This window comes from Culicoides brevitarsis, chromosome 2, assembly GCF_036172545.1.
Source record: "Culicoides brevitarsis isolate CSIRO-B50_1 chromosome 2, AGI_CSIRO_Cbre_v1, whole genome shotgun sequence".
Classification (NCBI taxonomy): Eukaryota; Metazoa; Arthropoda; class Insecta; order Diptera; family Ceratopogonidae; genus Culicoides; species Culicoides brevitarsis.
Window position 1 is genome coordinate 23344072 of NC_087086.1, and position 24430 is coordinate 23368501.

Below are 24430 nucleotides of genomic sequence, written 5' to 3' on the forward strand. Positions count from 1 at the left end.
AGGTGTACCAATTTGAGGAAATTGCCATTGTTAGTTCAATCGTCTCCGAGTGATTCGGCAATTTATTTCAAGACAACAATAATTTGCAATAAATCTCGCAAAACTACACAAGAAAATGATGCAATCAGAGCGTTTTCCCGAATACCAGGTTCCTGGACGTCAAGTGCACGACTTCAATCCATACGAATCGAATGGAGGGTAAGAAATCTCAAATACTTAAATGGCTGAACATTGAACACAGATACATACATTAATTTTTCTGTTTTTCAGAAGTGTCATAGCTATCGGAGGACCAGGCTTTGCAGTTATTGCAGCTGACACTCGTCTTAGTACGGGATACTCCATTCACACACGCTCGCAAAAGAAACTCTTCAAATTGACCGAGAACACGGTGCTTGCCTCCACGGGTTGTTGGTGCGACGTTTTGGCGTTGTACAGTTTAATCAAGGCTCGCATTCAAATGTATCGCGATCAACATGAAAAGGTCATGTCAACGAATGCAATTGCCCAACTGATGTCTAACTTGATGTACAATCGTCGCTTTTTCCCGTACTATGTGTCCAACGTGATTGCTGGTCTCGACGAGGAGGGCAACGGAGTTGTGTACAGCTACGATCCCATCGGGCATTGCGAGAAAAAGACCTACAATGCTGGTGGGTCATCGGGAGCACTTTTGCAACCTGTTTTGGATAACCAAGTTGGATACAAAAACCAACAAAATGTCTCCAAGGATCCCATTGACATGGAAAGAGCCAAGAGCATCATCAAGGATACGTTCATCTCAGCTGCCGAAAGAGACATTTACACTGGAGATGGTATTTTATTACACGTTATAACAGAAAAGGGTATCGAAGCAGAGGAAGTTCCTCTACGCAAGGATTAATTTTTGTATTTCTTTTTTTTTGTTCAAAAAAATAAAATAAACTCTTCATAATTCATACTTTATGAGTATTTATTAAACTTTATTTCGTATTCACGATTGATTATTATTATTTATTATGATTACAATGACTAACAAAAAAGAAGAAAATATTTTTGTATCAGAGTTGGAATTATATACTTAAATTAATTATTATTTAAAAAAAAACTATAAAAATATTAAAAGTTCAAAATTAAAATGTAATAAATAAATGACTTCTGCGATTTTCACTTTATTAGACAAACACTTTTGCGATTGCATCAGCACCAGCACTAGCAATGTACGGCTTCGACGGATGAAACGCCACATCAAATATACTCTCGTCAAACTTTTTGCGATGCGCTGTAATTTCCTGTACGCATGTCTTGGTGTCCATGTTCCACAATCTAATAGAGCAATCATGGGATCCGGAGAGCAGATAAAGTCCATGTGCATCGATTGCGAGACTCGTTACAGCTTCCAAATGAGCAACCATCGAATGAACCAGCGAGCCATTCTTCGAGTCCCAGAAACGGATATGCCGATCTTCGTGTGCCGTGATGATGATGGGTAGTGTTGGATGGCTAATTACTTTGTAAATATACTTCAAATGATTGGAATTGGCGCCCGTGGTTGTGGAATCGAGTGCCTCAAACCGAAGCACCGATTTGCTTGTCTCCGTGTCGTAGATGACGCAATTTGAACTCTGATATGCCGCGACAATCCTGTCCAATTCGTCCTGCACAAAGTCAACAGATGTCGGATTTTTATCTTTCGCCACCTCGCCACTCGTGAATGTCTGGAGTAATGGTGTCTTTTCCAACGGAGACCATAATTTTACGGTGCCATCAGCGGATGCAGACAATAATGATCCCTTTGTATTGTTAACCGACAAGCCCCAAACACCATCTGTGTGTCCTTCTAATGCACCACGCAGAATATCCGCGTCATAATTGTCATACGGGTCAATGTTGCTATTCGGCAAGTTCCAGCAGTTGATGATGCCATCCAAACTTCCGCTGTAACATTGGTCGCCACTGGCATTGATGGCTAAACATAGAACGGGACTGCTGTGTCCGCGGAAAGTATAAAGCGGCTCAACATCAAGATTGGCTGACTTTTTCGCCGGTACGGTTTTTTGCAAATTCCACAATTTCAGTGTGTGATCTTCGGAGCCCGTAATAAGGACCGGTTCAGTAGGATGGAATGCCAAAGCGCGTACGCAATCAAAGTGCGAACGAAGTGTGTATTTGGCATTCCACGTTTTGCGATATGGTTCCTTAGAATTGGTGTCATCGTAAGCTGTTTCCGAGTCATTATTCACGGTCAATTGGGCCAATTCGCCTAAAGATTGATCGATGTCGTCATCTCCTGTAGTACCCATGCCGGGAATGGTGTGACGAGGACCTACATGGATTATATCAAATAATAACAAACTCAAGTTAAATCCGTGAAAGTCATTTCAATTAATAATTTGCTAAAAAGAAAATCTCTACGTACCTTTGTTGTAACCCCAGTCACCGTCATTTATACGATTTTCAGCTTTTTCGCCTTCCGTCAATAAGTTTAGCTCGTTCAAAACATCGTTTGCTTCGGCATCTACGTCATCAGTTCCCTTGCGTTTGTCTGGCTTGTAGCCACCGACCATATCGGAAATTTCCAAGCCGTCATTCATGTCATCGTCATCAGTAATCTCTGAGTCCGCCTGTGCCAAAAACTCAAAATTAGCCAAAACAGCTGCCTCTGTTTCTAACAACATTGCTTCTGCCATTGCCGCTTGTTGTGACTTTTTTGCGGGCGATGATCCGTCGTCGACACGTTTTTGCGTGTCCATTGCATTATTATTACTAACGTTGGTGTCATAGTTCTCATCCAAGTTCTCGGAATTGCCGTCCCGATTGAGACCCAGCAATGAGCGTACGCGATTCGAACGGACATCAATTATGGCTTCAGTGTATCCAACTTCCTGCAAGTACTGCCGTAGCAATTGTCTGCCTTGACGCCACGTTATATTCGAGACTGAACTAAATGGCACATCCGCATCGGGTGCCAGCTCGGACACAATATTTCCATCGTCGGTGGTTGTTGCAGTTACTGGTGGTTTCATCATATCAATAGCTGTACTGTTTGGCGGATCACAGCCATACTTTAAACGATGGAATTTTACGCGTTCCTGCTTCAGGGCGTACTCGAGCATCTTGATACGACGAATTAGGTCAGACTTGAGGGACTCTTGACCTTTGCGTTCGCCCAAAAGGACGGCAATGCGTGCTTGTAACTCGGCCCGGTCGACATCCCATTGCGACCGTTCCAGCTCGAAACGTGTCCATTCGTGCTGTATAAAATGCAAGACTCCCGGAATGGTGTACTGAGCGACGTTGTTGACGATGGCCCCATTTAAATCGTCCTTGTTATTTATGACTAGATTGCCGCCGCTCGTATTGTTAATATTATTATTGTTGTTGTTGTTATTCATGCCTGCTCCCGGCCCGTTTTGCGATAAAGACTCGTCCATTTTAATGAGTTTTTGTGTGGTAAATGTCTGTGTGGTATACGCGTATGTTCTTTTTTTTCGATTAATTTGCCTGTTAATTGGGTCACTTTCTTCGTTTTCTTCGTTAAAGTTACATGAATTCGTGCAGTGCATAGAATATTCACGGTTTCAGGACATTTTTCATTACTTTTACAAATTTTTCATCATTTTTTCACACTCGAAATCTCGGACTTGGCAAAAACGTCAGACACAAAGAAATATTTTCCTTCGGCTTGTTCCAACTTTTCCGCACCAGTTTTCACTTTCGTCGACAAGCTCTTGTCGAATTCCTTCCGAAACGATCGTAATTGGGCTTTTCTGTGACTCGAAAAACTTTTTTTTTCGCAATTTCACTCGCGATAATCAATTGTTTTGACATCAATGTCGGGAAAGTGAGTGTTTGTAATTGTTACATGGGTTTGGTTGAATTAACAATAGAGATTTTTCTCAATTGGATTTTTGTGGGCTTTAAGGACTTCCTTGAAATCGAATCATTGAGACTATTTTTTTTTTTATAAAAAAAATAAAATTATTTTAAACATGTATTAAAACAATTTCATTATACATACAAATAAATACTTAGGACACAATACAAAAATACTTATTTTTTTTTATACGATTGAGCTTGTTGCCCATTGAGAGACATCGACTGGTAGATTTTGGTATATAGTGACGGCTTTTTTCACCTGTCCCGATGTCAGCATAAACTTGTACATTTGAAAAACTTTTTGTTGCTTCGTTAGTCCTGAGCCACTTACTGGAGCAATCAATTCCAGAGCTTTGATATGTTCGAATGCTTTAAATACCAAACTTCGTTCCATCCCCTGCATAGTCGTACTTGAATTGGAAAATTTTTGGAACCGATTCAGAATCATCTCAAAGTTGAACGGATCATTGTCGTAAATCTCACTTTGATGTTTAATCGCAATAACAAGGCAGAGTTCCAACACAGACAGGCCAGACAGAATTTGCACCTTGTCATCTCGCAAAAAGTCCTCAAGCGTCTTCAAAACTAATGCTGGGTTCCACTCTGGATTGTCTGAATTTAGGGTAAGAAGTAAGTCCCATGCAATATTTTTTAAAGACGTTACACTGATATCCAGACTAAAGAGAGTTTCCAGGCACGAAAGGATGTCTTTATGTTTGAACAACTTTTCCACTTGTTGATTCCAGCTCTTTTGGAGGGATTTAGAGACGACATACTTTGACGAGTCATAAGTGTTTTGGAGGAACGCTAGCATTTTGTTTGAGGCCTTTGGAATAACGTCTAATTTTTTACTAATTTCATTCCCAAAAGTCAATAAAAGCTTTAGTTTTTCAGTCCATATTTCCGGGTCATGCTTTGGATGCAAAAAAACTTGACGATGAGAGAAACGCGATTTGACTCGTTTCTCTAGCAACTCAATAACGTCCAAGCGATACGTTAGTCCAACCACGCAGATGGGAGCTTGTGCCGATTGCGCCACGTCAAAAAGGTTATAGAGAAGTGTTTGGTTGTGATGAGCGCAAAAAATATCAAAATCATCTAGGATAAAAATAATACTTTTGGATTTGCGATTGTTGCCTGACTTCAAGCACTGCAGTAGGAACGCAAGATTCTCGGCAAAGCTGCCAAAGCTCTTTCCATGCGTTGCATTATCCAAATCCAATTGTGTTGTAATCGATTTTAATGCAATTTTGTCATCAGTGTGTATGAGCCCACTCAAGTTGACTAGCATACTGTTTTCTTTGAAAGTTATCTTCGACATGAGCTCAGTCAGGATGTTTTGTATGATCTGCAGCACGGAAAAACTTTATGAAATTTTATTGTAAATATTATCGAAAATCAAACGACTTACTGTTGTTTTTCCACATCCTCTTGGGCCAACCACAATTAGTGAATTACTTTCTGCTATTTCCGAGGATCTTAAAAGCAGGCTTTTGATATGTTCAATCTCTTGTTCATACTCTTCAAATAAATTTGTAGCTCCACACCGCAAACGATATTTTAAAGCTTCCTTAGCTATATTGATCTCGTTGTTTTCCATGAGGTACACCACAAATTTTTATTTGCAATAATTTCGTTGCTTGAAAATTGATTAATTCTATAAATAAATTGAGACTTGTTTGGCGGTTGTTTTTTTCGAGACAGATTAGAGTAGGCCGACCAGATAACAAAAATCAAATTCGACCGAGGACATGGGAGTATATACAACTTTGTTTTTGATGCACAACAACAATAGCCCATATTAGAACATAAAAAAATTGTCTAAATGATCGACACATAAGTTTTAAATGACATCCTATTTTGGACATGAGAGACTCAGATTTGAACTAATAAATTTAACGAAAGTTGATAAAAATGGCATCAAATCGAAATTTTAGCATGTACATAATTTTTCTCATCTTATTTTGAAACTTCGAATCTTGTAAAAAATATTTCTGTAACAAACATACTACAATCGAATTTGCTTGTTATTCAATTCAAGGTACTTTAGCTCTATAGTGACCATATTGTGTTTCCCTTAAATGAAGCCCTTCTACGACCAATTTTGTCATATTTTTTACCTTTTTTTGGTCCTTTTTATTTTTCCTTTTCTTATTTTTTATTGAATGTAAAGACATTAAATTATAATTAGTGTAAGAGGCGTTTTTCAAGCTACTTTGGTTTTAAAATTCATCATTTTTTTATTAAAAATCCCTAAGAACTACTTGTGTGCTGCTTAGTAAATAATCAGACAATGCTTGTGGCCCCCCTAAGTGCCAGATATCCTGCCGTGAGATCGCTTGGAAGGGTTTTTATCGTTTGATATTCTTCAGAGTTGTGGTAATGCAGTTTGGTTTGAGGGTCGGTGTAGTAAGCGATGAGACCCGAGATGTCCGAATATTTCTTGGGAGGTTTGAAAGACGGCGGTGGATTCAATGATGAATCTGTAGATGAAAATATGTAATTGTTAGGATAAAATTAGGCAAGCAATGATAAAAGTTCTTACAGGTGACTGCTTCTTCAGGCCATTTCAGACTGCGTTCCGTTTGAAGAATCTGTTTCAAGGATTTCCAGACGCGTTTTTTGTTGGTTTTTGGACTTTTTGATAACGAAACTATTTTAAAAACTGGTTGTGGCTCTTCTTCCATGGTATTTCAATTTTTTGGCTGGTGGAGAAGAGTTTCTGATTGTTAATGGAAATTGCCATCGTTTGACCAAGTCACAATTCGTAAAAAATGTGAATTAGCAGTGACGATCTGATTCGTATATTTTGCGAGTCATCATCAACAAAGCACATACATTTTGTAAATCCCAATTATTTGCTCGAAAATCTGTGGAAAATATAATTAAAATGACCGCTGTAGAACCAACACGAGAAAAGGCACTCCAGGACTATCGAAAGAAGTTGCTGGAACACAAGGAAGTGGAGTCGCGATTGAAAGAAAGTGAGTACATGGTTGGTATCTTTCTCCAATTTTTTACTAAATGATATTTTTTGTCGCAGTGAGAGAACAATTGAAGGAACTAACAAAACAATTCGATAAATCCGAGAACGATTTAAAAGCCTTACAAAGTGTTGGTCAAATTGTAGGCGAAGTATTAAAGCAGTTGACTGAGGACAAATGTAAGATCTAAATTTGCACTTTTTTTTAAATTTTGTTTTAACAAAAAAAAAAAAAAATCTGGATTTCATTGTAGTTATTGTGAAAGCCACCAATGGCCCTCGTTACGTAGTAGGATGTCGTCGCCAATTGGATAAAACAAAGTTAAAGTCGGGCACCCGCGTTGCTCTAGATATGACTACTCTTACAATTATGAGATATCTTCCACGTGAAGTTGATCCCTTGGTTTATAATATGTCGCACGAAGACCCTGGAGAGGTCACTTACAACGCTATTGGTGGTTTGTCGGAGCAAATTCGCGAGTTACGGGAAGTCATCGAGTTGCCATTGTTGAATCCGGAATTATTTTTGCGTGTCGGCATTACACCGCCCAAGGGTTGCTTACTTTATGGCCCTCCCGGCACAGGAAAGACACTTCTCGCTCGTGCTGTTGCCTCACAACTTGATGCTAATTTCCTCAAAGTCGTCTCGAGTGCTATCGTCGACAAGTATATCGGCGAGAGTGCTCGTTTGATTCGTGAGATGTTTAACTATGCGCGCGACCATCAACCCTGCATCATTTTCATGGATGAAATTGATGCAATTGGTGGACGCCGTTTCTCCGAAGGCACGTCGGCAGATCGAGAAATTCAACGTACATTGATGGAATTGTTGAATCAAATGGATGGATTTGATTCGCTCGGACAAGTAAAGATGATAATGGCAACAAATCGTCCAGATACGCTGGATCCTGCATTGTTGCGTCCCGGTAGATTAGATCGGAAAATTGAGATTCCACTGCCCAATGAGCAAGCTCGTCTGGAAATTTTGAAAATTCATGCAGCACCGATAGCCAAACACGGCGAAATAGACTACGAGGCTGTCGTCAAACTCTCGGACAACTTTAATGGAGCTGATTTGCGGAACGTTTGCACTGAAGCCGGTTTGTTTGCGATTCGAGCTGAACGTGATTTCGTCATTCATGAGGACTTTATGAAGGCCGTACGAAAAGTAGCAGACAACAAACGGTTGGAGAGCAAGTTAGATTACAAACCAGTTTAATTTTGTTTGATCTATATCGAGTGTTTAAGAAGGGAATTTTCAAGTAAATTCAATAAAAAAATTCAATCGAAAGCACTTTATTTTTATAAATAAAAAATCCAGATCCTGCGAAAAAGAGGTCCTTGTTAATTCAATCAGATTGTCCTTACGCTAATTCAATCAATCGAAAAAATCACCTGAAAATGTATCAACAACTCATAAATCTTGAATTAAAGACAGATTCTAATGGTGCCATTCGTGGTTACAGTAAGGCATCTAACTTAAAAAATACAGTTCAAATCCCGTTACTTGAGGATGACCCATTCCTGTGTAATTTGTGTAGAAATATTCTAAACATCAATATTTTTGTCTCGCTTTTGCCTCAGCAAATGCAGTCATTGGAACTAAAAGAGCAAGAATCCGAAGACGAAACCGATGTGGATGACAACATTGAGCGATCTAGTTACGAAAGTACAGCTGAAACAGATACAGAAACTCCGGAAATAGAGACAGTTACAGATTGTCAGTTTAACGATAACAGTGGGGATGTTTCTAGTCACGAAAACATATCTGAAAGTAATCCTGAAATACCTACAGATGTAGAAAATCGCGTTTATCCGTGCGACTTCTGTGGCACTTCCTTTAATACACGGTTTGCTCGGTACCATCATTACAGAAAACGAGTCTGCTCGCGACCACATGAAAGAAAACGTCCGCCATATTCCTGTGAAGTTTGTAATAAAATATTGAAGACGCGTCGTGGCTACTTACTTCATTTAAAAAAATTAACTTGTTCCGATCGAAGCAGTAATTTCACGGAACTAACATGCTCCGAGTGTCAAAAGACATTCAAAACTAAAGTTGGCCTACGGACGCATCGATTTTTACATCTAGCTGATGACCAGAGACCTTTTAGATGTGAGATTTGCAAGAGAGGATTTGCGACAAAACTCAGCTTTGAAATACATGAATTAGTTCACAAGAGAGATATTCGCGTCAATGAAACAATCCCTGAGAGTTGCGATTGTTCTGAAAAAAATGCTACAGCAGATGAGTTTTCATAAAGAGCTATATATAACGAAAAGTAACATCGTCAGAATTATTTACATCTAAAACGTGTTCACATTTTTGTCATGCTGAATAAATTTTGTTTGTACATGGCGCACAAAATGAAATATGGAAATATTCTAAATCATGCATTATTTTTTTTTTATATTATGGCTCGTGTAAAAATAAGTACATACATACGATTTTCGTGTTGCTTCTATTTTGAAGGTTGATCCTTTCACTTTTCTAAAAAAAAATAATAAATTACGTGCTTTGTTCTCTTTGGTGACTCAATGAGGATTGTAATGACGGTTTAATGACACCGCACCACGGTTAATATGAAAATATGACAAGTAGGCAATATGAAATAAAAAGTAGGGTCAGACTAAACAACATGCAAAGAACAGGATACAAGTTTATTTTTTCATGTTTCATGCCCTGCTCAATGGCATTTTCAACTCAAAATGTTCTCTAATAACAATCAATGCTACCGGACGCAAATCATTCACGAGAATAATTAGTGTTCGATATGACATAGTCTGTATGCTATTTAATTGCTCATCATAAGGCACGTTGCTCTAAATTGCAAAAAATGCGTGTGTTGCCAATTATTTTACAAAGTACATATACGATCACGTACGAGAATGATTTGATAAATAAAAAATGCAAGGCAAAAACATGAACATTTTTAATGATTTCAAGAACTTTACCTACATCATGAACTCAATCAAGAATTTTTACGGGAATTCACTTAATGTCATTTAATTGATGTAATTATTATTTAAAGATACGCTATACTCTAAAATTTTGTATGAATAGTTTATTTAGTATGGCAAATCCACTGAGTTTTCAAAATAAAATAATTAAATCAGGAGCTTAAATACATAAATAAAAAAAAAAAATAGTAGTCATGCTTTTCGTGCGAATTAAAATTTCTGTTTTGCGGCATGTGTAAATAAGAATTTTTAACATTATTATATACTAAGCAGAAGTTTCTTGTAAGTTTAAAAAAACCAATAATAATATTAGAAATGCGGAATCAACATTGCGGATTTAATCTATCAAACACCTTCTAGGTAATTAACACAACAACAAGAAATTGTCTTTTAAATATACTTCCTTATTGTCGACTTGGATCACTTTTATACAAAATGACTTGGGTTTAAGCAATAAATAATAGAGTTATGTAATTATTATATTTTTTTTATTATTACTTTTGTCTTCGAAGATTATTGTGATGCAATTATTTATAAGCAGATGCGTCAATTCAAAGTACAAACTGAGGAATTCACGAAAGATTAATCGATTGCTATTTTTTGAAGCTCCAATCTGATTTTTTATGATTGAAAAACAGTTGTATTGCTAGGAGTGGGAATTTAACTAGGCTGGTCATTAAAATATTAGGGAGTTATCTTGGCGTGGCTTTAATAAATGCTTAAATAATAAATAAATACAATTAACCGTTGAACTCTACGGATGAAAAACGGATGTAATTGATCCATTAGGAGATAAAATGAATCCTAGAAAAATGAATCTTTTTAAGAAGTTAATCTGATTTCTTAACAAGAGTTGAATTCTTTTAGAATGAAAATGACCTCTTGAAGAAATTGACTTTTTAGGTCTGTAGATAACCAACTCGAATTCATCCCTTAATTTAATTGATTAAAAAAATTCAATTATGCTTCCAATGGATCAATTTTATCCGTTTTCCATCCGAAGGGAAGACCATATGATAATGGAAGAAACATTTTTCACGCTTTAAGGTCATAGTCTCAACATGCTTACTTTCGATTTCTTTTTTGTCTGCTGTCATGTTAAATATTATGTATGTAATTTTGTTTCCCGAATAAAAAGGATCGGCTACTATTACATAAATATATAGACTACTTGGCTAAATGATCTATTGATGACTCTTTTGAATTCGATTCGAGTTACAAATTAAGCATAAACCATTGGAATTACTTGGAAGAGTGTTGTTTACAATAGATTTACACGTTGTTGTATGATACTGGAAGCCGAAAATATAACTGTAAATGTACACATGATTCACTACTCACTTAGACATTAGGCAGTGATTTTTTAAAAGTATTTCCAACTTTAAAACCAATCATGTACACTACATTCCTTTATGCTAACTGAAGCTGCCTAATCTGAGTTCAGTAGAGTGGATGATCAACCTTAGCATCTGTAGTTGTAAAACACATATACTAAGATATAAGTATTTACCACTTTTCATTTTTAGCTGAACAAGTGAGTCAGTCTTCGGTGAGTAGTTGTTCGAATCGGATGTAAAAATTTAAATACTCTCGGGCATCATAATTTAATCTTAAAGTAAGAAAAAAAAATTTAAATTAATTTTCGTATCTCTTCTGCCAACACAAGGTGTTACACAGTGTATTGGTTATCCGTGTATATTTTGATCGAAAACGATTTTTTGTAGATTTCCTTTTGAAAAAGTATACGTAGAAAAATATTTAAAATAAGGAAACTAAAAATTCTACTGAATTAGTGCCTACTCAAAATGAAATAAGTAAACCAGTCGTAAATAAAAGTAAAATTTATAAAGCAAAAGTACACCATGTTAAAAGTATACATATAAAAATAAAAGAGTACATACAACGAAAAGCTGTTAATAAGTTGGTGACTGTTAAAGTGTATAATAAAATGCGATTGTCCATTTTTTGACTGCCTTACCACAAGAATTCATATCCAACACAAATAAGTTAAACCATTGTTCGCAAAAAAACAGGCACGTTAGCTTTGTGGCTCATTTCATGTTCAGTTCACACACATTTGGCTTTTTCTCTCAAACAGCAACATGTACACTTCGAGCATTAATATTGGTCTCTATCTATAGAAGCATGCCATCGAGTCACTTTCGATTTCAGTACAAATCCACGTACCTACAGATACATATTTTATTAACATAACAGTGAATTGTGAACAAAAGTAGTTTTAATGTACGTCTACGTAACGGGTGATATAGTTCAAAGAAATGATAGTGAATTTTTTACTTACTAAATGTCGACTCAACATTTTTCTTGTAAATTTATTTTGGGATATTTTTCGATATAAAATAAAATTGACTTAAAAATCAAACAAACACCACAGTTGATGATCAATATACATATACGAGAATTAACCTGCTTCTGTGACGCAATTCTTTGTATTTTAAAAAAAAAACTATTTAAGTGCAGAAAATCATTTTTATACATACAAACCGACAATTCGTCGTACAACTAAAATGAATAAATACTTTGTGAATACATCCTTGAAATCAGTTTTTATTAACATTATTTTATCTCATTTTTTCTGCTGATGTTATAAAAAATGTGTTTAACGATTCAATGAGTAACAAAATCTGTTAGAGTCATGTCTTGTTGTTTGAAAATCATGAGGCCGTGTCTTGATTTCAACAAAATCTCAAAAGGCGACTCAAAACACTTCTAATCTAACCCTTTTTGAAAAACTAAACTTAAGTGCTCAAACGTGATTTGCAAATGAATTAAACTTTTTAGAGAGAATTAGAGGAAATTCTTATAAAATATAAACAAGTTATTTTTAATTTGCAAAAAGTATTTATGTTTGTATCAAAATATCTAGCAGCCTTATGAATAGAGCAATTCACGATTTTCAGTATGAATATGTTACCAACATATATGCATCTTCATGTGTAGGTATATGGAATTAATAAATACCTGAATTAATAAATTGTTATTGCATAATAATATCATTTTAAAATAATGAATAGACTGAAGACAAGAAGCTAATGAATAATATCATAAATGAAGTAGTAGTGGCAAAAAAATACATGCTTTGAAGAATTATTTTGTTTGTTGCTAACATTTAAGATTTTGAGCCAAATGTAATTTTTAAAAAACATATTTTAATATTTTTAAAAATACTTGTTTAACAAAGCAAAAAAGTTTCAAGTTTGTGAATCAACACCTGAATAACAAGCAAAAACGAAGAACACAAACATTAAAAAGAATTTATAAAGCAAAAAAACCAACAAAATCGCAGCAACAAAATAACAAACAAAAAAGAATACTTGATTAAACCCGGATGCGGATTTCACTATACATATGTAACGTATCTTGTTATATTTTTATAATGTGCCTATCTTTGTTCCACATATTTATTTTTGTATGTTTTATCTCATCGTTTTTAAACAATTGCTAATTTTAACATATTATAAAGTTTATTGACCAGACTCGTTGGCGCCAGCTTTCATTTTTTTGAAAATGCTTCTTATTTTTGTGCATTTAGTGACCTCGCAAAACAAAATTATGAATCACAAAAAAACGTTCATCTTGACACGTACACTTGTTTTCAAACAAATATTGAAAAATTTTCCCTAAAAATTCGTTTAGGTATTTTCTAAATTTTGATGTCTAAGCTATGGAAATTTTTTATTCGTAAATGTTTTGACAATAAAAAATTAACTTCTTGACAACCTTGAAATAAAAATTTTTTTTTTGTATTTCAATATAAATTATGATAATCTAGAACACCTTAAAATTTTCAATATTTTAACGCATAATTCTAAATTGTAGAATTCTTATACACCATCATACATATAATTTAAAAACACAAATTTTCATAACACTATAATAATTTACCTAAGTAGACATATAACTCACTTTTAATGTAAAATTGTAAAGTAACATAAAAACTGGAGACTGCTGTGTTATGGCCTTATCAAAGCAAAAAATTTGTAACACATAATAAATAAAGTAAAATTTGAAAGGGTTTTTGCACATGCTCTAAATAATTGAGACAAGGTTAGGATCCAAATAAATGCTCTTTCTATCATGTGTCTCAATGAGTGTTTTGTTCAATGATCCTGATAAAGTGTGCTGTTGTGCTTTTAAGGTGCTCCATTCAAAAACTGAGCATATGTTACATAAGTCTAATCATTGTCTAAGTATTTGAATGGATCAATTTTACCATGTAAAAGTATTTTTTGTTCAGTTTTCGAATTCGGATTGAACAAAAGTTTAGCACGAGAAATAATGTATTAGTCACGATGCCGAAAATATCAGTTTAACATGGATGACCTTTAAATCAAAAAATTACGTTTATCGATTTAAATACGTTATTTAAATAATCAGACGTGAAACAAAAACGCCAATATTTTACACTATATGTACTTCAATTTCAATTAATTTTTTTTTGTCAACATTTTTAATTATTTTTTTGTTTAGTTAGAGAATTTCATTTATTTAACCTGTCTCATTGTTTTCAATATAAAGTTTATATCATTTGATTTACAATTTATTATTATATCAATGCATTAGACAAACATTTTGCATGTTTTCTAACTTGTTCGATCATTGAAGTCATTCGTTTTTGATTTATGTACTTTTTCGGTCGACTTGTTCTAGTTTTTAGCTGTGTCTAATAAATTATCTCTATATGCTTATTGAAATAATAGTACAACATTAATTAAACTGTGATATTTGAGGGATACCTAAAAATATATCATTAAAATTAACACGTGATTCAAACATAGCTGGCTAAAATAAATATGTAAAAAAACGTTCTATAAATTATTAGCTTTATTAATGAGCATAAAATAAATTTAATTGCAAAAGCGTAAAAAATCGTTTCAAATATTTTCAAACAAAAACAAAGAATTTTTGTAAATTAACAATAAATTATTATCGTCTATTTAATATCCAGCACAAGTAATGAGTGACAAGTTTCATATATAATGTGATGGATTTGTCTAAATGCGTTACAATTATAATTACATACTTTTGAAAAGCGAACACGAGTTGACGATTGAATTGAGCCCACTTGAGATTTACTTTAGAATAAGTAAAATACGCTTTTGTTCGTTTAATTTTATATATTTTGATGTGCTGATTTAATTAGGCAAAAAACAGTAATAGTTACAGAAAATCAGATAAAATTTCAAATATGGAAGTACGTGATGTGCGAATTTAATGAACGTGATTGACAGCTGACAGTTTTTCTTGTAAATCGTAACAACTTACAAAAACTTATTTCAGTTTAGGATTGATTTTAGAAATTATAATAGTAATACATTGTAGAATTCAATCTAAATTAGATCTATTTTATTTTTTGTTTTTATTTTAGGAATACATCATAAAAAAAAACAAAAAACGAGTACCGTGCAACGAAGTACCTGTGATTTATATTAGAAAAATACCAATAATATTAGTTTTCAGATTTATATAAGAAAACATTATTTTAAAAAAATTGAAAATTGTGTTGTGATAAATTGTAAAAATACAGATAAATGAAGAAACGAAAGAAATAGTGTTTGTTTTTTTTTTTTTTAATTTTGTTAAACAAAAAATTTACTCACCATAACAAAAAAAAATCCAACAAGATTCAACACAAATAAACATTTAAAAAATTTTTGTGAATATCAATGTAAACCTGTCTAGTTCCAAAATGAGAATTTTTACCAATCTACTAGCTTATTGCTTTTATCGTAACCATCGAATAAGAAGACGACATCGCTGTTATAGTCAACATTTTCTTTTCATTATTTATTTGCTCATCGGATTATTTATTGCTCAAACATTAAGTGGTAAGTGATTGAATGAAATTACCTACATGAAAAAATAATAATAATTTAAGTTTCGCATACAAACAAAGGATTTTCATAAGCAAATATTTTTTTATTCAAAAAATATGTCATGTCAAAACACGATCCGAAAGAATGTCATTGGCTTTCATATCTTTAAAAGAAACGAAAAAACAGTAATACCTTTAAAAAATAAATTGGAAATATTAAAAATGAAGTACCTTTTCTTAAAAAAAAAATAAAAATAGATAAATTGTTTAGTGACAAAATTGTTTCATGACAAAATCAAAAATTAAATTAATTTTCCTATATATTTTTCTCAAATAATTTCCTATATAGCTCTGGAAACTCTAAAAAATCAAAAAAAAATCGGAATAACCTTATTTAGACACATATCCAAATTGAATGTGAAATATTGCACCTTGTGAAGATTTAATGCAATTATTTGAAGCAACTCTAACCACAAGTTAGTGCAGAACCATTAAAACAGTAAACAATTACAAATATCGCAATAATAAAACACCGCATTTCAATGTTTTGTCATTTTTGGCAATTTTTTTTGTTAACCAAACTTTAAACAACTCAAAGAGTAATGAGACCGGTAAGACAAAATTAAATGTAATTATTAAATACTTGACAATTGGATGACTGTAAAACCACGAACAATTGTTCACACACTTAATGAAATCGTCAATTGCCTTAGGATGTATGTATGTTACACTGACTTAAATTACCTAACAGTTAAACTTAAATCTATATGTAGGTAACAATAAATTTTAGATTTCATAATAATTATTTTGCTTGTGTTTGTTCACAACTTTGTTGCTTAGAGTTCCGGTTGAATTTTTTCGTGTTATTGTTAGGAGTTTCGCTTTTATTTTTGCATTTCAATAATAGATAATTTGTGTTTACGACGACATAAAGCATATGTGACGACACAAATTTATTTTTAAATAGTTTTTTATATTCAACAAGTAAATGTCGCTAAACAATATGGACAAAGTCGTCAATAAAATTATGCTTATCAATAAATGTTATAAAATTTGAAAATACTTACAATTTTTTTCAAGTTTTGGTTCCTTTATATTGTTCATTCATATTTATATTATTATTTTTTTTTACAGAAAAAATTCTTAGTCACATTGAAAAACAACGATATGATGGGTGGTACAATAACCTGGCGCATCCACATTGGGGTGCTGTTGACTCTCATCTGGTACGTAAAGCACCTGCTGCCTATTCTGATGGCGTCTATCAGTTGGCCGGCTCGAAAAGGCCATCACCTAGAAGACTGAGTAGGTTATTTATGCGGGGACAAGATGGTCTCAAATCCAGCAAGAATCGCACGGGAATTCTGGCCTTCTTTGGCCAAGTGGTAACCAATGAAATTGTAATGGCATCAGAGTCTGGTTGTCCCATTGAAATGCATCGCATAGAAATAGAAAAGTGCGATGAGATGTACGACAAAGAATGTCGGGGCGATCGTTATATTCCTTTCCATCGAGCTGCTTACGATAGAAATACCGGGCAGAGCCCAAATGCACCACGCGAGCAAATAAATCAGATGACCGCATGGATAGACGGCAGTTTTATTTACAGCACGTCTGAAGCTTGGCTGAATGCAATGCGAAGTTTTGAAAACGGTACTTTGTTAATGGATAAAGAAGGATTGATGCCTATTAAAAATACAATGAGAGTTCCCCTGTTCAATAATCCACTGCCACACATTATGCGGATGCTTAGTCCTGAACGATTATTTCGTAAGTTAATTAATAATAAAAAAAAAAAACAATAAAAATTTACTCAATTTCCTTTTTTTTTTCAAAAAACTTTTCAGTGCTAGGTGATCCACGTACCAATCAAAATCCTGCACTCCTAACTTTCGCTATACTATTTCATCGTTGGCACAATGTCCTAGCTCGTCGTGTCAAGAGACAACATGCCGAGTGGACTGATGAAGAAATTTTCCAAAAAGCGCGAAGAATAGTGATTGCAAACTTGCAAAATATCATTGCCTATGAATATCTACCAGCATTTTTAGGTGAAGAGCTTCCACCTTATAAAGGTTACGAGGCAGAATCTCATCCTGGAGTAAGCCACTTATTCCAAGCAGCTGCTTTTAGATATGGACATTCATTGATTCCACCAGGAATTTTTCGTAGAGACGAAAAGTGTAACTTCCGCAAAACTCCGATGGGTGATCCAGCTTTGCGACTATGTAGTTTGTGGTGGGACTCGGTGGTATATTTTACAACAAAATCTTTTTAGTCAAAAACTAATTTTTTGCAACTTTTTTAGGATGTGTTTGAGCACACAACTGTAGAAGAACTTCTTCTGGGAATGGCTTCTCAAATTGCTGAAAAAGAAGATGCTGTCTTGTGTTCGGATGTACGTGACAAACTTTTTGGTCCAATGGAGTTTACGCGTCGCGATTTAGGTGCACTCAATATTATGAGAGGCCGTGATAACGGTTTGCCAGATTACAATACTGCTAGAAAAGCCTTTAAACTGCCAGAAATTCACGAATGGAAAGATATAAACCCAAAAATGTTTGAAAAGAGTCCAGAATTAATGGCATTGTTGATCTCCGCCTACAAAGGAGATTTAAATGAGATTGATGTTTACATTGGTGGTATGCTCGAGTCCGATGGCCAGCCAGGAGAGCTATTCACTGCAGTTATTTTGGATCAGTTCAACAGAATTCGTAATGCCGATAGATTTTGGTTTGAAAATCTCGAGAACGGCATTTTTACTGCAGAAGAAGTGGCAGAATTGCGAAAAGTGACACTTTGGGATATAATTGTCAACACTACCAACATCAATCCAGACTCCATCCAAAAAAATGTGTTCAAATTTCAAGAAGGAGATCCGTGTCCTCAACCATTACAACTTAATGCAACTACTATGGAACCTTGCAGTTATTTGAAAGGTTACGATTACTTTTCTGGTTCGGAGCTCACCTTTATTTACGTTTGTGTTTTTCTTGGTTTTGTTCCAATTCTGTGCGCCGGTGCTGGCTATTGCGTCGTAAAACTACAGAACAGTCGCAGACGGAAATTCAAGAATCGTCAAGAAGCCCTCAGAAATAATCACACAAAAATTGATAAAATGATGGCACGCGAATGGTTGCATGCAAACTATAAAAGACTAGTTACTGTGAAATTTGGTCCAGACGATGCCGTTTATACTGTAGATCGGAAAGGCGATAAGTTACGGACATTTAGCTTGAAAGGTGTCAATACAGTGCACGTCGAAAACAGTCAAGAAACATACAATGCTAAGAAACCGTACGTTCTTTTACGTATTCCAAATGATCATGATTTAGTTTTGGAACTTGAGTCTAATGGAGCACGTCGTAAGTTCTTGCGAAAACTGGAGGACTTTTTGACTCTGCACAAGAAAGAAATGACCTTCAGTGATGTCAATAGAGAAATAATGTTGGCCAAAGCAGAAACACGCGAACGTCGTCAAAAGCGTCTCGAACACTTTTTCCGAGAAGCATATGCCTTGACGTTTGGTCTGCGCCCTGGAGAAAGGCGTCGTCGATCAGACGCTTCGCATGATGGTGAGGTCGTAACAGTTATGCGCACTAGTTTATCGAAATCGGAATTCGCCGCAGCCTTGGGCATGAAGCCGGATGATATGTTTGTGCGTAAAATGTTCAATATTGTCGATAAAGATCAAGATGGACGGATTTCGTTCCAAGAATTCCTAGAGACTGTAGTTCTCTTCAGTCGTGGTAAGACGGATGATAAACTACGAATCATCTTCGATATGTGTGACAATGACCGTAACGGCGTCATCGACAAAAGTGAATTGTGTGAGATGATGCGTTCTTTGGTGGAAATTGCTCGTACTACGACCATCACTGATGACCAGGTGACCGACTTAATTGATGGCATGTTCCAGGATGTTGGACTGGAGGATAAAAATCATCTTACATACAAGGATTTCAAGTTGATGATGAAGGAATACAAAGGAGACTTTGTTGCCATTGGGTTAGATTGCAAAGGGGCAAAGCAAAATTTCTTGGATACATCTACGAATATTGCCAGAATGACGTCTTTCCATATTGAACCATCCATTGAGTCTCGTCGTCATTGGTTATTCAAAAAATGGGATGCATACACAACCTTCTTGGAAGAGAATCGTCAAAATATTTTTTATCTCTTTTTGTTCTATGTCATCACTATTGTATTGTTCGTTGAAAGATTTATACGTGAGTTAAGAGATAATAATTTTTCTTCATACATATTGACAAATCTCATTTACTTTTTGTTTCAGATTATTCCTTTATGGCGGAACATACAGATTTACGTCACATTATGGGAGTAGGAATAGCTATTACAAGAGGATCTGCAGCATCTTTGTCTTTCTGTTACTCATTGTTACTTCTAACAATGTCCAGGTATGTAATTCTTCAGTACATTCTTCATTTAGATAACGGTAACATGACTGTTTTCTTCCAGAAATTTGATAACAAAACTAAAAGAATTCGCGATCCAACAGTACATACCGTTAGACTCCCACATCCAATTCCATAAGATTGTGGCTTGCACTGCATTGTTTTTCTCATTGCTACATACCGTGGGACATATTGTTAACTTTTACCACGTATCCACACAATCAATTGAAAATCTTCGATGTTTAACACGAGAAGTACACTTTACATCTGACTACAAACCAGATATCACATTTTGGATTTTCCAAACTGTTACAGGTATTTGCTTTGAATATTTGGTGGCTTATACATTTTTTAATTTTAAATAAATTATTATATTAGGAACAACTGGTGTTATGTTGTTTGTCATCATGTGTATCATATTTGCTTTTGCTCATCCGCTAATCCGAAAAAAGGCTTATAAATTTTTCTGGAATGCCCATTCATTGTATGTCCTGCTGTACCTTTTATGCCTCATTCACGGCCTTGCTCGTCTTACTGGCGCACCACGATTCTGGATGTTCTTTATTGGACCCGGCATCATTTATACATTAGATAAGATTGTGTCTCTCCGTACAAAATACATGGCTTTGGATGTCATCGAAACAGATTTGCTGCCTTCTGATGTAATAAAAATCAAGTTTTATCGTCCACCAAACTTGAAGTATCTCTCAGGTCAATGGATTCGACTTGGATGTACTGCTATTCGTCCGCAGGAAATGCACAGTTTCACTTTGACATCGGCGCCGCACGAAAACTTCCTTAGTTGCCATATTAAGGCGCAAGGACCTTGGACATGGAAATTAAGGAATTATTTCGATCCGTGCAATTATAATCCGGATGATCAGCCGAAGATACGAATTGAGGGGCCTTTTGGCGGTGGTAATCAAGATTGGTACAAATTTGAAGTGGCAGTGATGGTTGGCGGTGGCATTGGTGTAACACCGTACGCTTCAATCTTGAATGATTTAGTTTTCGGCACGAGTACAAATCGATATTCCGGAGTTGCCTGCAAAAAAGTATATTTCTTGTGGATTTGTCCATCACACAAACATTTTGAATGGTTTATCGATGTTTTGAGAGACGTAGAGAAGAAGGACGTTACAAATGTCTTGGAAATTCATATTTTTATCACGCAGTTCTTCCATAAATTTGATTTGAGAACTACTATGCTGGTAAGTTATATTAGGCTTCACTAAAATCACGTTTTATTTACACTTGTTTTTCAGTACATCTGTGAAAATCATTTCCAACGATTGTCCAAAACATCAATGTTTACCGGATTGAAGGCTGTGAATCATTTTGGTCGTCCTGACATGTCAAGCTTCCTTAAATTCGTGCAAAAGAAACATTCTTATGTAAGTGAATATTTATTAATTTGTTGATGCGTTTAATAAAAATTTTCCTCTAACTAAACTCTAGGTTTCGAAAATTGGCGTTTTTTCGTGTGGTCCACGACCGCTCACAAAGAGTGTTATGTCAGCATGCGATGAAGTCAACAAGGGACGCAAATTGCCATATTTCATTCATCACTTTGAAAACTTTGGATAGTTTTAATGTTTTTTTTTTATGTTTTCGTCTTCTTTTTGTAAATACCTAATTTTTTGATTGTACTATGTATTTAAAAGTGAAAAATAATTTTGGAAGTTATGGTTCGCTTAAAAAAATTTTTAGAAAATTTTGTTAGTATTATATGTTTACTCTGTAATAATTGCATAAAACAAAATCCAAATTATTTTTATTTATTAAAAAAATTATATATATGTATGCAATTTGTAATTTTTTGTAGTAATAAATTAAAATTTTTGTTTTACAAATTCCGCAGTTGTTTTAAATATATTTTTTTAAATAAGATGGTAAAATTAAATTGGTTTCGAAATTTCGATCACGTGGTTAACTCTCAACGAATTTTTCTACATATTTTTTGAAAATGACAATAAAATGAAGAATGTTTAGTGGAGTAGTTAAATTTGTGAAGAATGTTAGTGGGTTGTGAATAACCGACAAACGACTCGCCTGAGTAGTCTTATTATTTAATTGCATTTTCCATTGATAAATCACCATTTAAATAGTTTCGAGGGCACTTTGAGAATATTTGGTAAGATCAAAACTATTGTAACTACTTCACTACAACTTAAAAAGAATCATTTCAGGTGATTCTTCGAATTCCGCATTTTCAAGGTTAATGACCACACTCTAGTAGCTATTTGTTTATCGTACAGTCTTATTTGACGAAATATTGTGAAATCTCGTGAACAACTTTTATCCAAGATGACCGATTATGACAGCTTATCGAATGAGGAATTGCGTGTTGAATTGCTAAAATACGGATTTGCGAATATACCAGTGACATCAACTACGCGGAAAGTCCTCGTTCGGAAATTAAAGAATCATCTCGAGTCGGAAAAATCCAAGACGCGTCGAGATACGTTCCATGTGACGAAATACTCATCGGGCGAAGATGACGATGGCTTAGTGGTAGAAGTTTCAAAGAAAAAGACTACTAATCGAAGAGCTACAATGGCTGCGCCCGAAATGACCGTTTCTAAGAGGAATGAAACAAATGGTCGTGCAAGTCCAAGCAGAAAAAGCGTCAGTAAAATTCCAACTGCAGTTGAAGAGAAAGAGGCAACTCGTAAAAGCAGCCGTAGAACGCCACAAAAAATCTCGACTGAGTTTGATTCGGTCGAGGAAACGGACGAAGAGGTGCAACTCATTTCCGATACACGTCGCAAATCAAAAAGTCCGTCACTTTCAAAAACAAAGGTAGTGACAACATCATATAAGAACCGAGCGCCTGTCATTGTGGAGGCCGAAATCGATGAGCCATTGTACGTGCCTGACGATGACGAACAAGATGAAGAAGACGATGACTATTTGCCGTTGACACAAAAGTTCCCTGCGTCCACACGAAAAGCTTCACCAGCAAGACCTGATGTCAAGAAACGACAAACGATTGCCCCAACAACGCTCGAGTCTACATCGTACGTCTCGCCCAAATTTAATAGGCCATCTTTAACAGCATCATACAATTACAGCTCACCCATAACGACTAGTAATCGACGAACTACTCTAGCTACTGCCCCTGTGGCTGTTTCTTCCCAAAACGATGATGCTTTAAATGACTCATTTGATGCGGACTATACTTCGCCATACCTGTCGGACTTCACACGTCGTCTATCACGGTTAAAAGCGGAACCTTTATCGCAGAAGAAACCTGTTGTCGCTGTCTCTCGAACCAACAAAGATGTTTATTATCGGACCGGAAATATTGCACCAAGAGGAACTTCATCTCAAAGTCCAGACACACTTAAAGGATCCGTTCGTGAAGTTTTTCGCTCACTATCGTCATATAAAAAATTCTTCTTGTTCGTTTGTTTCTTGCTTTTGGTCATTTTTGTCTTGGTCATGTTTTACTTTTAACTTAATCAACATTTAAGAACAAATATTTTTTTATGATGATTTTTAACAAAAAAAAAAAAAAAAACATCGGAAATTTTATGACGCTAACAAACTCAACTAACCTCCACTAGGTGTAATGTAAAGTTGATTTATTTTTTTTTTACTAATGTTTAAACTTAATCTTTGTTAATTGAAGCATTATGAAAATAAAGTTTATTAAAACAAATTGTTTTCCTTCTCTTGGTAGATACACTACGGTTCACTTGTTTCTTGGTTTTCTAGTTTTTGAAGCTTAAAGTTAATAGTTGGTTAAAATGCAGAAACCATTCTTATAGGTAATTTTTACTCTCCAAAATTTAGACGATTAAAAACACAAAAACCTAAAATTACCTAATGTCAATCATCATTGAACGTCTCTGTTTATCAAATTTCTGATGGCACACATAAGTTTAAAATATTAAATTTATTCGGCTAACCAGGACAATAGATAAATTTCAAATACATTATTCGTGAACTGGTTTTTAATTTTCTAACATATTTAATAAACTTGTTTCTATTTTATTCACCACATTCGAACATCCTTCTAATTGAAATAACAAATTTATAAAGCACACATATTATGGTTGCATGTTGCTTTATTCATTTTCGCCCATGTAAATACTTTAATTTAAAACAACAATATTTAATTGCATCACACACAAATTAAAATGCCTTGTTAATCGATTAAAGCCTACTTCTAAGCTCCTCCATGAAAGTTCTGTACGGTAACTAACGTGGTGATATCCGAATTGAATAACACTTATTGCCACCATGACCAATATATGTTTATACACACATTATTAAAACACCTGCACTCTTACTTCTTCTTCAACTCTACAAAATATACACACTCCTCGTGACCAACGTAGACGAACAGCAGGGTATACACAAGAAAAAGTA

General features: G+C 34.7%; 7 protein-coding genes across 9 annotated transcripts; 4 read left to right on the forward strand and 3 right to left on the reverse strand.

Moving 5' to 3' along the window:
* The first annotated feature begins 16 nt into the window (after positions 1–16).
* LOC134828382 (proteasome subunit beta type-1) lies at positions 17–940 on the forward strand. The gene is made up of 2 exons (XM_063841348.1): positions 17–198; positions 271–940. The coding sequence occupies exons 1-2, from the start codon at positions 116–118 to the stop codon at positions 881–883; spliced, it is 696 nt and encodes a 231-aa protein (XP_063697418.1). The 5' UTR covers positions 17–115; the 3' UTR covers positions 884–940.
* Positions 941–3803, reverse strand: LOC134828381 (striatin-3-like). The gene is made up of 2 exons (XM_063841347.1): positions 2399–3803; positions 941–2305 (listed from the first exon to the last, which is right to left on the reverse strand). Exons 1-2 carry the CDS (start codon positions 3543–3545, stop codon positions 1155–1157), a joined length of 2298 nt encoding a protein of 765 aa, XP_063697417.1. The 5' UTR covers positions 3546–3803; the 3' UTR covers positions 941–1154.
* Positions 3804–3872: 69 nt separating this feature from the next.
* On the reverse strand, positions 3873–5566 carry LOC134829965 (origin recognition complex subunit 4). The gene is made up of 2 exons (XM_063843287.1): positions 5270–5566; positions 3873–5206 (listed from the first exon to the last, which is right to left on the reverse strand). Exons 1-2 carry the CDS (start codon positions 5456–5458, stop codon positions 4043–4045), a joined length of 1353 nt encoding a protein of 450 aa, XP_063699357.1. The 5' UTR covers positions 5459–5566; the 3' UTR covers positions 3873–4042.
* Positions 5567–5983: 417 nt separating this feature from the next.
* LOC134829237 (INO80 complex subunit C) lies at positions 5984–6628 on the reverse strand. The gene is made up of 2 exons (XM_063842238.1): positions 6404–6628; positions 5984–6341 (listed from the first exon to the last, which is right to left on the reverse strand). The coding sequence occupies exons 1-2, from the start codon at positions 6543–6545 to the stop codon at positions 6145–6147; spliced, it is 339 nt and encodes a 112-aa protein (XP_063698308.1). The 5' UTR covers positions 6546–6628; the 3' UTR covers positions 5984–6144.
* A 12-nt stretch (positions 6629–6640) lies between these two features.
* LOC134829236 (26S proteasome regulatory subunit 10B) lies at positions 6641–8146 on the forward strand. The gene is made up of 3 exons (XM_063842237.1): positions 6641–6842; positions 6902–7021; positions 7096–8146. Exons 1-3 carry the CDS (start codon positions 6749–6751, stop codon positions 8058–8060), a joined length of 1179 nt encoding a protein of 392 aa, XP_063698307.1. The 5' UTR covers positions 6641–6748; the 3' UTR covers positions 8061–8146.
* Positions 8147–11281: 3135 nt separating this feature from the next.
* Positions 11282–21839, forward strand: LOC134829263 (dual oxidase). 3 transcript variants are annotated; one of them, XM_063842271.1, is made up of 10 exons: positions 11282–11351; positions 15192–15651; positions 16773–17408; positions 17486–17889; positions 17947–19867; positions 19933–20056; positions 20118–20368; positions 20432–21264; positions 21319–21447; positions 21512–21839. In XM_063842271.1, exons 2-10 carry the CDS (start codon positions 15513–15515, stop codon positions 21638–21640), a joined length of 4566 nt encoding a protein of 1521 aa, XP_063698341.1. In that variant the 5' UTR covers positions 11282–11351; positions 15192–15512; the 3' UTR covers positions 21641–21839. The 3 variants fall into 3 exon arrangements, with proteins under 3 accessions (XP_063698341.1, XP_063698340.1, XP_063698342.1); XM_063842270.1 differs by lacking the exon at positions 11282–11351 and adding an exon at positions 11356–11417; XM_063842272.1 differs by lacking the exon at positions 11282–11351 and adding an exon at positions 15060–15131.
* Positions 21840–22065: 226 nt separating this feature from the next.
* LOC134829529 (otefin-like) lies at positions 22066–23708 on the forward strand. Its single transcript, XM_063842625.1, has 2 exons — positions 22066–22187; positions 22243–23708. The coding sequence occupies exon 2, from the start codon at positions 22361–22363 to the stop codon at positions 23510–23512; it is 1152 nt and encodes a 383-aa protein (XP_063698695.1). The 5' UTR covers positions 22066–22187; positions 22243–22360; the 3' UTR covers positions 23513–23708.
* The last annotated feature ends 722 nt before the right edge of the window (positions 23709–24430 follow it).

Coding starts and splice junctions, on each gene's coding strand:
- LOC134828382 (XM_063841348.1), top strand. CDS start 116: ATGATGCAATCAGAGCGTTTTCCCGAATACCAGGTTCCTGGACGTCAA. Junction 199..270: donor CCATACGAATCGAATGGAGG/GTAAGAAATCTC, acceptor TCTGTTTTTCAG/AAGTGTCATAGCTATCGGAG.
- LOC134828381 (XM_063841347.1), bottom strand. CDS start 3,545: ATGCACTGCACGAATTCATGTAACTTTAACGAAGAAAACGAAGAAAGT. Junction 2,306..2,398: donor TGACTGGGGTTACAACAAAG/GTACGTAGAGAT, acceptor TAATCCATGTAG/GTCCTCGTCACACCATTCCC.
- LOC134829965 (XM_063843287.1), bottom strand. CDS start 5,458: ATGGAAAACAACGAGATCAATATAGCTAAGGAAGCTTTAAAATATCGT. Junction 5,207..5,269: donor GAGGATGTGGAAAAACAACA/GTAAGTCGTTTG, acceptor TCCGTGCTGCAG/ATCATACAAAACATCCTGAC.
- LOC134829237 (XM_063842238.1), bottom strand. CDS start 6,545: ATGGAAGAAGAGCCACAACCAGTTTTTAAAATAGTTTCGTTATCAAAA. Junction 6,342..6,403: donor GCCTGAAGAAGCAGTCACCT/GTAAGAACTTTT, acceptor TTTCATCTACAG/ATTCATCATTGAATCCACCG.
- LOC134829236 (XM_063842237.1), top strand. CDS start 6,749: ATGACCGCTGTAGAACCAACACGAGAAAAGGCACTCCAGGACTATCGA. Junction 6,843..6,901: donor GGAGTCGCGATTGAAAGAAA/GTGAGTACATGG, acceptor TTTTTGTCGCAG/TGAGAGAACAATTGAAGGAA. Junction 7,022..7,095: donor GCAGTTGACTGAGGACAAAT/GTAAGATCTAAA, acceptor ATTTCATTGTAG/TTATTGTGAAAGCCACCAAT.
- LOC134829263 (XM_063842271.1), top strand. CDS start 15,513: ATGAGAATTTTTACCAATCTACTAGCTTATTGCTTTTATCGTAACCAT. Junction 15,652..16,772: donor TATTGCTCAAACATTAAGTG/GTAAGTGATTGA, acceptor TTTTTTTTACAG/AAAAAATTCTTAGTCACATT. Junction 21,265..21,318: donor ATTTGAGAACTACTATGCTG/GTAAGTTATATT, acceptor CTTGTTTTTCAG/TACATCTGTGAAAATCATTT.
- LOC134829529 (XM_063842625.1), top strand. CDS start 22,361: ATGACCGATTATGACAGCTTATCGAATGAGGAATTGCGTGTTGAATTG.